The sequence below is a fragment of the Poecilia latipinna genome, unplaced genomic scaffold (assembly GCF_001443285.1).
Source record: "Poecilia latipinna isolate Pla-1442-1.1 unplaced genomic scaffold, P_latipinna-1.0 Scaffold181, whole genome shotgun sequence".
Taxonomy (NCBI): domain Eukaryota; kingdom Metazoa; phylum Chordata; class Actinopteri; order Cyprinodontiformes; family Poeciliidae; genus Poecilia; species Poecilia latipinna.
The window spans coordinates 424946-442854 of NW_015112797.1; the positions used below are offsets into that span (position 1 = coordinate 424946).

The following is a 17909-nucleotide window of genomic DNA, read 5'->3' on the forward strand; positions in this document are numbered from 1 at the left end:
ACTCTACACAGATATAACTTCTTTGATTTGATTGACAAAATAATATTTAAGCAACTGTTATATTAAAAGTACCTTTTCTCAGAGGGCCACATAAAAAGTTATGGCGGGCCAGACTTGGTCCCCAGGCCTTGAGTTTTACAGATATACACCAACTTATCAAACTTTGTGCTATGGGTTTATATCGTTACAAAAAAAAACATAGCCACTAGGGGGAGCCGGTATGTTTTGTAATTTTGTTGCCTGTTTTTATCATAACAGGCCTTTAAATTCAACACTAGAATCACATCGAGGTAGAATGCAGTTGTAGTCACCGAGTGAAAAATTGTGTTACACTTATCCACAATAAGCAGAAAACAGACACACCAATAAAGACCAGCTTTATTTTGTCCTGTTACAATAGCTAGATACAATAAATGCCTTCCCAAAAGGGGACGAAAAGTGTTCAGTCGACCAGCTGAAAGTAAATTCTGAATAAATTTCTGGCAGACAAAAACACGGAGTCATTGTTTTAGCAATAATTAGTTTCCCCCTTTCTGTGCTGCTGCACAGACCTTTACTAATAAAGTTGGAAAAGTGCATCTGTTGTTTAGTTCAGCTTCGTCACTGTTAATATCAGCCACTACAGGACAAACTGATGCAGGATAAACATCACTGTCACCTCACAATTAGATCCTTTCAGAAAGTCTTTGTTAATTGCCTGAGATGGAAAAAAAATCCACACATGAAGCTTTTGATGTTTTGTAAAATGGGTTTTTCATAGACGCAACATGAAAACGGCGTCCCAGTTGCAATGTTAATGAAAATCAAAGTGTCTTCTTCTACTGTTAGAACCGTCTGCAAGCTTTTCAGTTTCTCATAGACATGAAAAATTAGTTTTGTTATATCCACCATTTAAGTCATAGGTAACCTGAGATATGGAGCAGTCTGGGAAGAAGTTAGGAAAGGTCAAAGTGCACAGTCCGTTGTCGTCTAAGGGCACAGAAGTGTCCTCAGCCTGACTGTAGACTGGAGGCTGCGGTGGACCTGTCCGCAGACCCTCCGAGGGTTTTTTACACGGTCCAGAGCAGTTAGTCCAGGGTTCGGTGTAGAGGAGACCACCAACTAAATGGTCATAGGAAGCAGGGTCCAGGCCTCCCAGGTCCGGCTGCCCCCTCAAAGGCACGCCCTGATAAATGTCCTGCTCGTTCACCATGTTGCTGTAGTCGGGCCCCAGAAGCTCAAAGAAGTCTGCGGCCTCCGGGTTGCCTCGTTCCAAGTCCTTCAGCGTCATCCCAGACGTGGAGCTAACTCTGGAGCAGTTGGCAGGCTCGGTGAAGAAAGATGGAGGCAGATTACGGTGCCTCATGGGGGGCTTCTTTGCCTTCTCCCCCCTTATTTCCTTCACAGGGCTGAAGAGAGCAGCCAGGCTCTTGCTCTGCAAGTTGGCCTGACCCCCCTCTCGTTTCTGTAGAGTTTTACTCTGCAAAGGGCCCTGCTGACTCACCGGGGAACCCTGTCTTTTCACCGGGGCTTCTGATGTGTTCCCTGGTGTTATAATACCAGTGCAGCGTTTGATCTGCTTCTGCAGATACTTCCGGTGGTTGACTTTCCTTTTGGACTTCACCGGCTTGTCCAGAGCCAGCTTGATGTTGCTGGAGGCTGAGTCTATGAAGCTCAGCAGGTCCCTGGTGGTCTCTTTGAAGTCTTCGTCGTTCTCTGCCTCGCACAGGAGACTCCCATCCAGACTCTTTTCCACGTCGTACTCCATCACAGAATCGGGGAAGCAAAAACTCATAAACTGAGGGTTCATGATTGCAGTTTGAACCGCCATAACTCTGTCGAGCCCAGCGGCTACACCTGTGGCATCCACTGTGATCCCTGAACTGAAAGTTTCTTCAAAGCATGACTTTGTTCTGCGGATAAACACCTGCTCCTGATGCTGCTCGTGAAGTTTCCACAAACAATCCAGACTGGAAGTGACAGGCACTGAGGATGAGGAAGGGGATCTTTCAGGGGGCAGGACCGATGATGTCAGAACATCAAAGAGGAGGAGCAAAGGGAAACCAGGGAACTTAACTCTTTGCTTGTGCCCAACCACCTGCATCTAAGAGGGATTTGTCTGAAATTTCCTACTGAGCAGAAGACAATGTGTTCTGTCAGAGAGCTCCTCCGCTGGTTTTACTGTCAGTGTGTGCTCTGAACCATGACAGCTTTTGTGGAACTGTTGGATATGACTGTAATAGTGAGAAGAAAAGGCTTTTTAAGCCCCATTTGATGGCATGTTTCATTTTCTTTTGCAACTAAAAAGCAGTCACTAAACAACACAATTCCAACAAATTGCTTAACCAGTCGAACACTAAAAATAGCGCTATTAAAATATATATATATATATATATATATATATATATATTTCTAAAGCCATTTCTTCTCATTTTACAGCCAATAGTTGCCTTTGTAACACTTAAAAATTTCAGATTAAACAAATGTAATTATCTGAGAAATATAACCTGCCATCTCAAAACATTGTCAGAATCCAAGACCAACATAATACAACAGCCATGTTTTTAAGTCCCATTTAAGTATTTGAACTGGAAAACTGTCAAAAACATAACATTTTTACTATATGAGGTCACAGAAAATTTTTCCAAAGTCCTGGGGATTATCAGGCTGTTTTTGGTAAATGTAAGACTTTTATATTATTTTTTTGTCAGCTGTGAGTTTTGTCTTGAAACTTTTCAATGGCGGACATTTTTGTCTAGTTTAACTATAAACTAACCATAAGACCAACAATGCTTTAAATGTCCTTTTTTTTATGTAGTTGAGGATTATGGCTCTCACTATGGTTTCCAAAGCCCTAAATATGGAGTTATAAACCTTTCAAAATTGGTTGATGTCAATTAATTTCTCCTCTATTTTTAATGTCCTCAGAGGAGGATATAATGTTTCTGTTTTTTGAGGAATATTTGACCTACTTTATGTTGTCAGAAATGTTCCATTTATGGTGGTACAGGTGGATCGGGCCAGGTTGGTTTGGGTAACCTTTTTTTCATGTAAGCCATAATTTTTTCTTTCTCCATTTACTTTGGTAATGTTTATCTGAAAAAAAAATATGTCTATGGATGCAACAAAAACATACAAAACTGCAAAAACCAGATGTATGAATTTTAAAGACAGAAAACATCAAAGACAAAGAGGAAATTTAGTTTTGCTTAAACCAACAAAAACATTTGATCAATTCATAAAAAGCAGAGTTTTCTGATAATTGTTTTTGTTTTAGGCTTTAAGAGGTTTATTTGTAATTTAATTATTTACTAAGTTGAAAACTGAAGTTATACAGTTGCAAGAAGTTGCTTCTTTTCTGTGGGAAAATCTTTGTCCCCAAACAGATGCCAGTATGTTTGAGAATCTTCCCCAACTGCTAGCTTGTTGTCTTAATCTGCTCATGGCAAAAGTTGATTTCTAGTGCATTCCCAGGCCAGTGGGAATTTCTGCCCTGGCCTGACAGCTATTATGGGCCGCCTTTGACATAAAGCCCTAGCAGGGTCTAAATAGCCCTCTATTCTTCGGGCAGCACTGAAAGGGAGCTTTGTGCCAGAGATTCATTAAATTGCACCTCACAGCCCCTTCGTAAAACGGGTCTCAATAATGAACAGTCGATTTAACTAGAAAAGCTGCCGGAGCTGTTAAATTAAAGGGGAATAAAGTGCAGTTCGGGCTCAGTGTGCCAGAAGAAATGTTGACCCTAAGAAATCCTGGGTATGAAACTTCTGCTGTAAACAATCATGTATTTACAGGAAGTTTCATGGCCAGCACTGAATACAAGAGAGGATGTGTCCAACAGCCAGACAGTGTTGTTGCCAGCACTTACCTTATTTTCTAGTACATTCTGAACCTCAAAAATGGTGTAATTTACTTTTAACGTATCTAGTAAATAGCATTTCTTCCTGTGTGTCCAGCCATTTGATACAAATATTTATTTTTCTCTTTTTCTAGGACAGAAAAAAAATAGAACAGGTCAATAAATTTACAGAAGCACTGAGTTGTTTAAGTGTTTAAATGATAAAAATCGGTGAAGCAGAGCAAAATTCTTTCTCATGTTAATTCCCAGGCAGAAAGGAGATTATGCAACCAGTTGGCCAACACAACTCTGCTGACTGAAAGGAAACCTAAAAACAAGACCAAATGTGAAGAACAATTTGGACCGTTGCAGCTCAGATGTATAGTGGTTTAAAAAGACACACCCCTAGAATTTTTCAACATCTTATGCTACAACAACCTATGCTGAATTTTTTTCAAATTTCTTGTGATAGACCAATACAAGGTAGTGTGTAATAATAAAGTAAACAACATGTTTTACAAACTAAATTTTTCAAATAAGAATCTAAAAAAAGCTTCATGAAGACCAATAAATAAATTAATAAATAAATATTCCTTTAGAAGCTGCACAAAAATTAAGACTCGTTTAAAGCTTCATCTTCCAATAGCAAAACAACCCTAAATGTATGAATGGCCCAGTCAAAGTCTGGACTTTTAATTCAATTGGGAACCAGTGACACAACTTGGAATTATACACACACAAATCCAGAAATGGGAATTTTTAGCTGCTTCACAATTGAACACCAATTCATTTTGGAATTAAGATTATTTGTCCCTTAAGCATATTTCTAATTTATTTAATCTGTTGTATAGTTGACCTTGATGCTTCAGTTAAAACATTGGTGTTGTCATTTTACTTCACTTACTATCATAGGTTTGTTTGTGGTGACATTATGTTATAGTTTACATGTATGCACGTTTACAAAGCTAACATTATTGAAACATCAACTATTTTTTTTTTCTGAAGCTACACGGTAAATTTCCACGTAAGTTTATTTTTTTGTTTGTTGAGACTCACCATCGTTTGTCCCTCTGTTCAAATCCTACCACCGGAACAGAACAGGTGCAGAGGATGGGCCGGGCCGGCACTTCCTGTTTATGATGTCATTGACTGCATCACTGGACGCAATCAAATGGAGTGTTTTCTTTTTGTATAGCATTATTTATTCTCTTTAAAGTAACCTTCTGAGTTTAATGTATTAATGATTTTGCTTTGCAGATGATTTAGTTGTGTAGATGAGCTTGTAAATTAGATTAATAACTTTATTTACTTTCCTTTGTGTAAATTTTGTTGTTTGGTTTAATCTGTTTTCTAATGGTACAGACCAATGAGGTCCAGCTGTGTTTTCGATTCTTTATAAAACTAGTAAGATTTTAGCTTCTGGAAGTTTAAGATGTCAGATAATAAAATTCACCAAGAACAAACTGGAACTGTCTGATGTTTTTATGACCTTATGCTCACACAGATATAATTCCAATACAATACTTCTTCTATGCATGCAATGTGACAACATGTTCAAATAAAATAAAAAAAGATGTTTTAAGGCATTATTTTTCAAACATAATTTAAGCTAAAATACAAAGTGAAGACAGAAAAATGCAGCTTGCACACAACACACGATTCGTAGAGGAAATTCTAAAATTAATTTTACTAGCAGCACAGTTTTGGCAAAATGACATCATTCCAGTCATGGCAGCCATAACCCCCTCCCATTTTTACCCTTGTCAGGGGGTCTTAGCTTTTATGCTGGTAGGTCATTCAGACCACAGAGCCTGACGCACAGATCCCGGAAACAAGTTTCTATTGTTGCGCGAAAGCTGTGAAGATGGGAGGGGAAGGGTAGATGCAGATCAACTCAAAAATAGAAACAGAGACCATAGCTTAGGAGGTTTAAAGTTGTTTGTACACTGGAAATATTCTGGTAAATAACTTTTTTTAGTTGTTCTTTGCAGCATTAAAGAATAAGTAACATTTTATGGAGAACATTACTTTGCAAATTCATATATTTCCCCAGTTGTTCCTCGTCCTGCTTAAGAAATTTTACTTATTCAGCAGAACCAAATCCTAAAGAGGTGAGAGGGGACAATGTGAAGTGACATCCACAAGCTTAACCTCATCCTAATAGTGTGTGGTCTCCATCTGAGCAGGGACACACTCAAGAGCTTGTGCTCAAGCGAATACTAATAACACCTCTGATTGATGACGATTGTCAGGGAACTAAAAAAAAAAAAAAAAAGAGCCGCCAAATTAATGACCTTTCAAAGTCCTGAGAAACATTTTTAGAAGGGCATTTAGTGCCAGAGACCCCGTCCTCCCCCATGTTTAGCTCTGCTTCTTTCCACTTAGGAAATTCATTTGAGGCTGTGAAAATCTGTCTTTGTTGCTCCTTGTGAAAAATAAACTTACAAACCCGACATTTTGCCCTCAACGGGTCATGTTTGTGTCAGGAACTTTAGCTTTAGAAGGTTAAAAGTGTGAAGCGAAACAGTCAAAAATGAAAAAAAAAAAAAAAACTGATTTAAAACAGTCTCTGGGTACCTGCATCATCTCTGCATCACTTTTAACCGTCCAACAACCCCTCTCAGTCTCCACAGCACTGCTGGAAATATATTAATAATATAACTAGCAGGGGGGGGGGGGGGGGAACTAGAGTCTACAGGCTGTCCTGGTCCCACAATTTAGACTTTTAATAGCAGCTGGTGAATGAATGCGTGCCAAGGGGAATCCCACAGGTTGGTCCGCAGGGGTAAGGTCATCAACCGTAACCGCAATAACCTCCCACCACTTGCTTTATTGGCCTCCTCCGATTGGGTTTTTATTAAATCTCAAGGATGTGCATTTGTTCTCGCTTGGTGGAAATTAAACTTTATGGCCTCATCTTTTTCATAAACTTGACAAAAGAGCCTCCTCAGAAGGATAAAGCCACATCTCTATCAAAGGCTAATTAAAAGGAGATACAGTAACTTGCAAAAGTATTTATACATAAAGGTTTGGTTTTGGTTTTTAATGTTCTAAAATAATAATCTGAGTGGTGTGGCTTTCATTTGGTTTCACCCCCTTTTACACCGTCACCCCTAAGTAGAATCCAGTTGAACAAACTGCCTTCAAGAGTTATGTATGTAGTAAATAGTAGTCCATCTGTGTTCGATATATAAATACATTATTTTCATAACAATTATTACAAGCACAAACTAGTGACCAGGCCCGAAATCTAGGTGTAGTGATGAACCTTCAGAGACATATAAAGACAATTACAAAGTCAGCTTTTATCATCTTAGTAACATTTCTAGGATTAAAGGACTAATGTAAGATCTAGAGAAAGTCATGTTTATCTTAGTTGAAATGATTACTGCATTATAGTGTCTTTATAGGTTAACCTAAAAAAAAAAAGACAGCTGCCTTGAATGACTTTGTAGCTGCAAGGACAATGATTTGAGTGAGGTGAATACAAATGGATAAGATAACATATTTAAGAATAAACATTTTTTCAGCTAAATCTCTTCCACTTTGTCAGTTTATCATCTGAATTCTTAATAAAATGCTTTAAGGTTTCTATTTGAGACATGAAACATGATAAAATATGTAAAGGTTTAAATGGTGCTAGTACAAGAAGGCACTGTGTCTATAGTCTTGAGACAATTATTAATTTGTAGTTTGTACAAGGCATAAATTCAATACAAATCTAAAAAAGATGAAAAAAAAAATCATTTTCTGAACAGCACAATTTCTTTATTGTTCTCGTTAGGACAACAAAAGACTTCAATGCAAACAATTTCATTCATATTTAGTGCCAAAACTTTCTCCTGAGGCTCCTATAAGTACACTTAGAAAGAACAAATTACTGAATTACCCATGATGATAATAAAATGATAAATTGTCATTTTCTAATCAAAAATTAGATTCAAAACTCAAAAATATAAAAACAGCCCTGATTTCCGAAAAAGAAGACAAATATCACCATGTGGACAGACAAGCCGTATCTGCTTTTACTTTAAGAAAATAAATAAACTGAAAATGTGCCAGTTTTTACATCAAAATTTCAAAGATGATAGTTTGAATAGCTGGACAGAAAATGCATTTCTGTCAGCAGTTTTTTTTAGCAGATATGTGAATGAAAATATGTTTACAAATATTATGGCATTGAAAATGGAGTGTTTCTAACTAGATAAGAAAAGCTCAAACAACAAAAATATTACATAGTAAAGGACAAACTTTGGCATTGTTCAATCAGAAAGCACCGTATGAAACTCCGTGTCATGCAAGTTAAAGCTAAATCTTGCACATCAATAACATCTTAAGGAGAATTTTTCCTGTTCTTGGACATAGTAAATCCAGTTCCAGTCGACTTTTGAGCTTGCCTGATCCACTTCTGAAAATACTTCAACTCTAAGGCCCTTGCAGCTCGGACAGAGGGTGGGTCGAGCTTGTTGCTGTAGCGGAGGTCCAAGTGGTGAGCCCCGTCAGGAATCATAATGGAAACTAGAGACTGGCTTATGTTGGAGGTGACTCCACCAGCTGACCACGGATCAAGTCCGCCGTTGCTAGAAAATTCAAAAGATGCACTGAGAATTGCACGCAAGGCACAAAACCATATAAGAGCATTATAACATCTGTCAAGCAACACAATGCAGCTGAATCAAACAAATAGTTTAAATAAAACTCTGAGTGTCTCTTCAGGGAAACTTGAAATGAGTCATTATTGGGTCTTTCAGTTAGATAATGACTCATAAAATATGGACACATCAATACAGAAATAGTTTTATTTCACACAAAATCACCAGTCTTTCAAAAATACTTCAGAAATTGATACTGGACAGTCAAAGAAATTGTGGAACAAGGAACAGTCCAGGATTCCTCTCACTGTTTGCTCCAGAACTGCTGCATGACCAGTCTTCAACCACTTCAAATTAAGAGCATGGACATAAACATCTTTTTGAAGATTTCTTAACAGTTGATAACCAAAACAATAACGTCCATGTCAAACTTTATTCAACTGAAAATTTACAAAACAGCCAAGTAGATTATTAGCGCATTAGAATTCATCTGGAGAAGAAAAAGTAGGGGAAGCTAAGTGCACTAAACATTGTCAAAATTAGCAAAAGCATTGAACAAAGAATTAGCTCTTGTGTTAGCACATTAGCAGAAGTGTGCCTACCGCTGCTAAGCTGTTTCCTAGAGGTGTGAAAAGTTGTGCAATGTATGGACGGAACAATCTGATTAGTTTCAATTTGCCTGTGGTAAAAGTTGTTTCCTCACCTAATAAACCCAAACACACTAAGCAATATTTACTTATGGTCTCATACCTGAAGATAATGTTGCTATGGGAACCAATCTTCTTTCCTCCATAGACCGTCCCAGCCCAATCGGCTCGAGGCCTGACGCCAAAGACGGAGTTACACTCATCAGAGAAGGCCTGGAAGCTCCACTCCTCTGGTTCAAACATGTCCTGGACTCCATCTGTGCACATGGGCATCACCATCTCTGTGCAGGCCTGGGGTGGATGGATGAAACATATGTTCACTCTGAGAGGCAAACTCACCCACTGATACCCCGGAAAATCCCTAAGGTGTTTTAAATACCTGGAAAAACCAGCCGAGGGCACCAAGACTGCTGGTTGCCGTCTGAGAAGTGTTGAGGCAAGGAGCGTTTCCTGTGTAGTTGTAGTAGACCTTCGCTGCTTGGGCGACACCGTGCAGCAGCTGCTCGTCAGACACGGTGGCGTCGAAACCAAGATACTTGCACACCACCTTAAAAAAAAAAAAAAATCAGCATATTTAAAAAGGTAACTTCCTCACCTTGTCATGTTTTATCATGATTTAAAACCCAAATGTTATAAGTTGATCTAGTTCTATTCCATAACGGTAAATAATCCAGTTCATGTCTCTAGTATTTTCATTAAAAATGAAGATAAATGGTCATAAAAATGCTCAAATGTTACATACTACCAGTATGTCATTTTCTGAAAACTCTGAATTTGAGTTTATTTTTGTCCTGACCTCGTTTCTATTGAGGGCCACATTTCTGTTTCTTATTATTGAATGACAATAAGAGCAAATATAAATGGGGGCTTTATTACTTTGGATATTCTTTTGGGTTCTATTGTAACTGTCTGGAGGAGTCCTTCATTCACTCTTGGTGTAATTTTGAACGTCTGCCATTCATTGGGAGATTCTCCACCGTTTCATGTTTTCTTTATTTGTAGATTTTGATCCCAAAGCCTTAAAGATGGCCTTTTTACCCTTTCTGGACCGATATACGTCATCGTTTTGTTTCAAACCACATCTTTGAGGCAATCGTAGTTTCTTCATAACTCAACAAAGGTGCAAAAAGCTATTTCCGTGTATTACCAATGTTTGTAATCAAGTAAACAGATACTATTGTGAAAGAAAACTTAGTCAAAAATTTTTGAGCATATTTTGCTTGCTTCGTTTTATCAGACAAAACCCGTTTCCATGCAAAGCTGTATTGGTTTCCTAGCAGAACATACCACTGACAAGATGTGGAACCCTGTACTGTTTTTACGGGACAACGAAACCAACGTAATGAGTTCTGTTCTTTATGCCCACGGAGGCTAAAAACTGTACCAGAGAGCCCCATTTCCTACCCAAAATAGTCAGGTGTGGAACAACTAAGCCTACAAAAGGTACAAAACAGCGAAGGAGTGAAATGAAACCAAAACAACTGAGGTTTGTTCACAACAAAGTTTTGTCACCTTTTAAAAGTTCTGTGCGAGTGAAAAAAATTCAGGCATCCAACTCTCTTAAATTTAAGTTCTTTACAAGACTAAAGAATGCTTTCTTGTTGGCCATTAAGTGTTTTTCCACGCATAAAGGTGGCGCCTGATTTGCATATGAAACTCCCTGGAATGAACTTGAATTTATTACTCTAACCTTGGCGTGAGAGAAAAAAAAACAAACAAAAAAAACTCTCCATGTATTCAGACAGAACAAGTTAAATAATTCAAAAATGTAAAGGCCTAAATCTCGTCCCTGCTGTTTTGTTTGACTCGCTGATTTCTCTGCATTATTAGCGTGAATGATAAATATTTGCGTTTCAGCTCCTGTTTGATTTCACTGCGTGTTGTTATGGTTGCGGCAGCAGAATTGGCCGCCGCTGTTGTTCCGCACCTTTTGTGAGGCAGAAAAACTGGGCTCTCTTTATTTTTAGAGGTTGGAGGGGATCGGCATCAGAGTGGAGTTTGTTACCAAGGCTTTTGTTTATGGGCAGGGGAGGAGTTGGTGGTCGATGGCTGAGGAGGGCCACAGACATGTCCAACTAAAGATTTATACTGTGGAGAGAGAGAGAGAAAGAGAAAAAAAAACACTGCAATAGCCCCAAAGCATCTTCTCCTTACTTTTCAGATAGGATTAGTTTTATACATTCATCTCTGCCAACAGATTTCCCTTCTCTAAGCCTTCAATACCCCGTTCTCACACTCACTCAGATAATCACATTAGCTTTGTCATTAAAAAAGCTCCTCTTTGCACCCGCTGCCTAAACCGCTTAAACCACCCATAGGGGTTGCATACATTAAGAGAAAGGAGCCAGAAAAACCTCAAAGTGACCATTTAGTGCTCATTTCACATGATGAAACATGACGCTTGCGGATCCATTCAATGGCTCAATAATAAATAACAGAAAAGTATCAGACTGGTGGAAAAATGAGGTTCCTGTGGGCAGCCCAATGAGGAGAGAGGAGAACTTAGTGTAAAGCATGTGAAATGCCAAAAAGTATCTCAATAGACTGCACCCAAACAATGGTGCAAAAGTATTCTTAACTTTTTTTCTTTTTTTCCACATTTCATCCACACGTTTATTAGGATTTTACGTGATAGGCCGGTACAAAGTAGAGAAATACAAATCTGTAAAGTGTGGCCTGCATTTAAAATGGTAAAAGGCTTGTACTTGTATAGCACTTTATGAAATCCAGAGCACTTAATAAGTAGAAGAACTAAAGTCAAGGTGAAAAAAGACAGAAAAGAAATTAAACATAATATTCAGTCGAGCCAGGTGGGAGAACTACATATTTCCCAGTATGTTTACTGGAGCCCAGTCTGTACCTGGATTGGCCAACGAGGCAGCGGCTGGAGGAAATTGGCTTCGTAAGGATAGTCCACCATGGCCAGATTCACCCAGGTCTCTTGAAGCCAGCTTTTAAAGCTCACAGCATCATTCTTGTGTTTCAGAGGGGAGCATAAACTGAACTCTTCTGACAGCCACTGAAGACCAGATACTTGATGAAAAAAAAAAAAAAAAAAAAAAAGAAATTCATTAAAAAAATTTCCCAACAATGTGAAGCAATATTTTTAATGTTATTCATTGTGTGATTGTTCCCCCCTGTGGTACAAAAGGAAAAAAAAAAAAAAAACTAACATAGCTTCCATTAGCTATTACAGCTTGAATGTCAGAAATGTGCTGCTACTCTAAATGTAAATGAAACATCCATTATCTTGTCAAATCAGGCTGTTCAGGTGAAAAGTAAATACTCATTTACTTTAAAATATTCACAGAAAAGCTGAGGCACATATTTGTGTGTTTGACGCAGCAAAGACTCTTATGAAAATACAAAAATCCGTTCTATGCAAGAATCCTTTTTGATATCTAATAGTTATTCACCATTTTTCATAAGTCTCAGAATTATTATTTTTATTATTATTATTATTATTATTATTATTATGCGAACGTCCGACAGACCCGGCTAGTCACTTTTCTGAAATCCTTTTTAAGTTCATGTCCTTCTGTAAATGTTCTAAATACACTTTAAAAAGTTACATCCTTTTATAGAAAAATGCTGTGGGATAAAATAAAAAGGCACTAATTCCTTCAGGGTACTACAAAACAATCTGACATGATATGATTTATTTCCTACAGATAATCCAGCTCTTGTAACTCACCAGAGGAGGAGACGTTATTTATGGCCTTCCAAGATCTCCTGATGTTTGCGTCACAGTTTTTGCCGCTTTTGGCAAAGTCCTGCGTTACTATTTTATAAAAGTCTCCACATGGCACCATGTCAGGGAACTGCCATATTGGCGCAGATGCTGCCAAAGCCCTGAAAGCCAAGAACAAACAGAACTGAATCTATTTCTTGCTCGAAAACTTCACATCCATTTCCCTCTGTCATATGTGGAGAAGATTTGCAAACACAAGGCGAGTCGTAAAGGTGAACGTCACACGTTTTTCTCAGATGTTTAAATATCAAAACATATGAGGCAAATTGTGCATGACAACCTTACCCAACAACAATATTTGGATATTTCATCCTGAACCAGCTGGAGAGCATCCCTCCATAGGAGCCTCCGATGGCGATGACAGGGCTGTTCTGAGCACCCGGTACAATGGTCTTGATGTTTTGAATCAGCACAGCAAAATCTGCGAGGGCCTGCTCCGATGTCAGGTAATTCAGGTGTTTGACGTCCTGCATTCAGAGTGAAATGCTTTTAAATTAAGAATCATGTGCAGGTTCTTGACGTTAACTTTATAGATCTGTTTTTATATGCAGACTGGTGACTTGGATCTTAACTCACACTGTACGAGTCTTGACCAAACGGCAAAGACTCTCCATAGTAACGATGTTCTGCGAAAACCAGCATGGCGCCCAGCTGTTCGGCAACTTCCCACATGAAGCCCTGAAAAGCAGTTGAAGGTTTTACAGGAGGCAGTGGTACGAACGTTTTGCCCTGGTGGCAAACTACTGGGAGGGAGGCCACAAAATTCATTAAATTAAAAAAAAAGCAAATATTAATTAACTGTGAGCTTTATTTTCCTTTAAAATTTTACCTGCTTAACAATAAGCACTTTTTATGAAAACTGTTAATCATTAAAGATCCCAAATATACAAAAACAGGTTGTTAAAAGAAATAAGGCAATTTCCAATTTTTAGGGGGTCATCAACTGTTTTCAGTTTTGTTGAGCAATTTTCTTTAATCATTCTTGACTTACATTCTTGACAGGGGCTGAACAAAATCAATTCAAGGGCCACAAATAGCTCCCCGGCCACACTTTGGACACCCCTGATGTAAGGCTAAACACTACAAGTATGCAGTGACACATCTTTATATTTACAGTGTTGTTGCAGAACCAGGTGATGTCTCCTTCATTTCCAGTGTAGAACAAAATAGGTCCATTTGGCTGCTGCCAGTGGTTGTCAGCCACAAGGTATCTCTGCTTAAAAGTGCCATCTTGGAGGAATCCAAAGTGATCAATCTGTGAAAGAGAATAACAGGTCAGTAACATATTGACTGAAAGCAACAGACATAATTTTCTTTATCCCTTGTTTCCACAAAAAAAAAAATATATAGGAAAGGTATTTTAAAAGTTTTTGCAAAATTTTTGCTTTTCAAAATTTAATATCTTTAGAAAGAAAATGGCCACATAGTATGATATATACAGTATTTTTGTAACAACTCAAGGAATAATAGTTATTTCACTGTGCTATAAAATGGCACTATGTGGCTGAAAAACACACAATACTGCTGCTTTAATAAATAACTGAAGATTTAGCAGGGTGTCCATGCCTGTAGATTTACACATGCCTGTATTTTCCTGAGTTTAACCGAGATTTGCCAAGGTTAAGAGTTGAATTCACATCCTTAAAATGTCCTGAATAATTGAGAGTTTTCAAGGTCGTAAATCCTAAGTTTTGCCTCAGCCTAAATGCAATCTCAATGTATCACGGTCCTGTAATAACCCCAAAGTCTCCTGCGCTATATCAGTGCTCCTGATATAACAAAATGTTTCTATTCCTTTGCTCCAGAGGTGATAACAGAATACCATCTAATAAATACTTCTGGTTCAAGGCCAAAGTCATTTTTGTTAGATATGTGAAATTGTCATTGACCCCCCTCCTCCTCAAACATATATGGAGCCTTTTACCTGCCAAAGAACATAGTATATTTGCAATAAATGTCAGTTTTGCGCCTAAACCTGCTACATATTTTTGCACATTGTTATTACAATTTTACTTTGTCTTTCCCAAAATGAGAGAAAGGAATTTGCCTTGGAAAAAAGAAAAAAAGATCAACAAATAAAAGCGAGCAGGGTGGATGGTAATAAGAGGACAAGTGAGTCAGATCATCATTATAATTTTCTTTTCTAGCAGAAAAAGGGTCTCTGTATTCAGAAGCATGAACTGATTACAAATTATGAATCTTAACTCTGCAAATGGACTGAGGATTTAGACGGCATCATGGACGGCAATTTAACATCCAATTTAAATGCGACTAAAGGACCAGGCTCGTGTTTACACTGAGCCTCTGTCTCATTTTGATCATCTGTGCACTGCTCAGAGGAATGTGTCTGAAACACAACCTGGATACTTCAATTACCTGCACAGCTCCCGTCACTGGCGGACAAGACACTACAAAAGATGGCGAGGAAACAGACACACTGAACGTAATTTAATAGTATTTGTGCTATACGAGTAGCTTTTGATCAAATTTATTGAGTCTTTTAATAGTCTGCAGTACATTGCTAAAGTATTTATTGGTATAAATGCTGAAGGCTTAACTACTTCTGAATACTTTGTGCCATTTCGACCTTTCAACTTTTACCATATTCTGCTCATTCAGGACATTACAGCTATGTCTTTTGGCATTGATCTCCACAACAGTTAAAGAAATATTCAGCTTTTTGTGATCATCTTGGGTCCCACTGAAATTAATGGATGAACTCCTAAGCTCATAATTTCTGAAAGATTGAACTAAAAACGTTGTGTTATTTAAATACTTTCACATGCTTTCAGCTAGAGATGCCATTCAAATATTAAAAATGTAGTCATATCATGCAACTACTCCTGTTTGTTTCGGGGGGGGGGGTTTGTATCCCTTACAGATTTTATAAAATCCCTCTTCAAGTTTTTGCTCATATTACGATCAGTCTTCTGTCTTCCAATCCAAATTCCAACCCTAATTTCAACCCTCATTTGCCAAAATAATACATACCATGTCTTGTACACTATAGCCATATTTACTATGGTAAAATTCTTGCAACTACAGATGCTGGTATTTTACTGTAAAATATATATTTTTTCAAACAGTGCAACAGCTGCTAGGAAGGATCTATGATAACTCTCCTTTGTGCACATAAGATGCAGCAGTCTGTCACTGAAGGAACTCCAGAGCTCAGCCACAGCTTCATGCATGAGATAGGGAATATTGGGGAAAAATATAAGTTTAAGGGGTACAAATACTTTTACATGTCATCTTATTTATATATTATTCAGAAGAAGTTTGCGCTTTCCTGACCAACTATGGTCATTAAAATGTCCAGCAGCTAGGCTTATATTCACGTTTAGCTCCTTTTTTCCTTCTCTGATAGAGCCATGAGATAAAATGTTCTGTATAATCTGAAGATCAGATGAGGAGAACCTTCTGGCCACACTTCTCAAATGTAAACTGCTCTTAGGTCACAGCCCCGATTTTGGACTTTAGGGTAATTAGCACCAATTTGTAAAGAGAAATGCTGGAACCATTTAAAAAAAATGCCACATTAGTTCCACCTTCGTTGAGCTCTGAAATATCCTTTGACAAAACCTCAGGGATTCTCGGCCATCTTCTCCTTTCAACCATATTTTGCCTAGTTTTTTTTTTTTTTTTTTCCTGAATAAAGGCTTAGCTTCATGGTGAAGACGACCCCATGAGGTTTCTCTGCAGTTTGGCCCCTGAAACAGCTTCCAGCACTTCATACAAATGTTTCTGTTTTGTTTTTACCCCCTTCTATCGTCGCTCAGTACACTCCTTGGTAGAAACAAAGGAGGCAGGGTTTTTATGAGCCAGTGACAGTAAAAAGATTCTGGGGGCCTCTGTGCTCATTCAAGCCTCAATTCCTTCACTTGGCAGCGTTTTCGAGGGTGAAGGGGAACGACTATGAGACGGTTTAAAGGAAATGTTCTGCAGTTTGGCTACAGAGCCAACTGCTACTGGCCCAACATGCTGTAACATGTGGACAAAGAACTTCAGCTACTTCTTTTATCAAGAATTTCTTACATTTTACATTCTTAATTATTTATAACTGTGTTCAGAGGATTTTAAAGAGTTGCTATCCAGTTCCAGGAACCGGAAGGTGAAAATACTGTCAAACAAAATCTCTTTTTATTAAATGTGGATTTAGAGGGAAAAAAAACAACAACCTCTTTTTGGAGTTTAGTGCTTCAGCAAAAATGTACCCCCATACTCAGTATGCACAACACACTACCTGTAAATCTGGTTTCATAACCCACCCAGAACTTAATAACTACTGCCACCTTGTGGCCAAAGCAAGTATCTCCTATTTCAGTTGAATTTAATAAATATTCAGCAGGAATGCGGAGCCTCAAGTATTAATATGTAGTAAAAAAAATGTTTTGAATCACATTGGTTTTCTTATGTGACAGAACAAAACAAAGTAGTGCATAATTGTAAAATTGAGATTTTAAGTTTTTAATAAGCTGACTAACAATCTGCTAAACTTTTGCTGTACCCATCTGTCAGGTTTGCACATCTAGAGACCAAAATAATTATTGGCTAAAGAGCTAAATCTCAGTCTGAATGGAGAATATTAAGGGATAACAATGTTTACGTCTTTCCCTTTTCAGTTTGATTTAGGTCTGGACTTTGACTGGGCCATTCAAACACAAACAGGTTTTGATTTAAACCAGGGGACTGCCATCTGTGGCTCCAGACATTTGGACATCCCACAAAAGCTCTTAAGTTTGGCTAAAAATTACAAAAACAAACTCCAGCTTTTAAATATAGATATACAACAAATGTGACTTAACATTTTTTTGTTTGAATAATTGTGTTGAAATTTCACAACAGAATGACATTAAAAGTACCAATATGCTGTTCTAATTTCCGTCTTCAGGTGGAACATGTTTTTAACAAACATCTTGTAGAAGAAAAATTCATCCTCTTTTTACAAAAGTTTTAAGTTTTTCTTTATTGTAAAACCTAAAAATTGAAATAAAATGGCGGTTCATAACAACAAACTTCCATAATATATCTTTTCTAAAGGGTCATGTAAGACTTCTGGCTCTAGACAAGTTTTATTTAGCTGGACGGAGAAAAAATGACTC

At 37.9% G+C, this 17909-nt stretch overlaps 2 protein-coding genes across 2 annotated transcripts in view; both read right to left on the bottom strand.

Annotated features, from left to right (window-relative positions):
• Positions 1-360: 360 nt before the first annotated feature.
• On the bottom strand, positions 361-4930 carry fam181b (family with sequence similarity 181 member B). The gene is made up of 2 exons (XM_015030428.1): positions 4874-4930; positions 361-2213 (listed from the first exon to the last, which is right to left on the bottom strand). The coding sequence occupies exon 2, from the start codon at positions 2081-2083 to the stop codon at positions 854-856; it is 1230 nt and encodes a 409-aa protein (XP_014885914.1). The 5' UTR covers positions 2084-2213; positions 4874-4930; the 3' UTR covers positions 361-853.
• Positions 4931-7563: 2633 nt separating this feature from the next.
• The window catches only part of prcp (prolylcarboxypeptidase (angiotensinase C)), a 17050-nt gene continuing 6704 nt past the window's right edge, over positions 7564-17909 (bottom strand). Inside the window, exons 2-9 of the mRNA XM_015030429.1 lie at positions 13922-14062; positions 13384-13485; positions 13093-13274; positions 12751-12908; positions 11917-12089; positions 9436-9603; positions 9160-9347; positions 7564-8397 (exon numbers count right to left, since the gene is read on the bottom strand). Coding sequence (XP_014885915.1) covers positions 8151-8397; positions 9160-9347; positions 9436-9603; positions 11917-12089; positions 12751-12908; positions 13093-13274; positions 13384-13485; positions 13922-14062 — 1359 coding nt within the window. The 3' untranslated portion in view covers positions 7564-8150. The remainder of the gene's footprint in view (positions 8398-9159; positions 9348-9435; positions 9604-11916; positions 12090-12750; positions 12909-13092; positions 13275-13383; positions 13486-13921; positions 14063-17909) is intronic.

Coding starts and splice junctions, on each gene's coding strand:
- fam181b (XM_015030428.1), bottom strand. CDS start 2,083: ATGCAGGTGGTTGGGCACAAGCAAAGAGTTAAGTTCCCTGGTTTCCCT.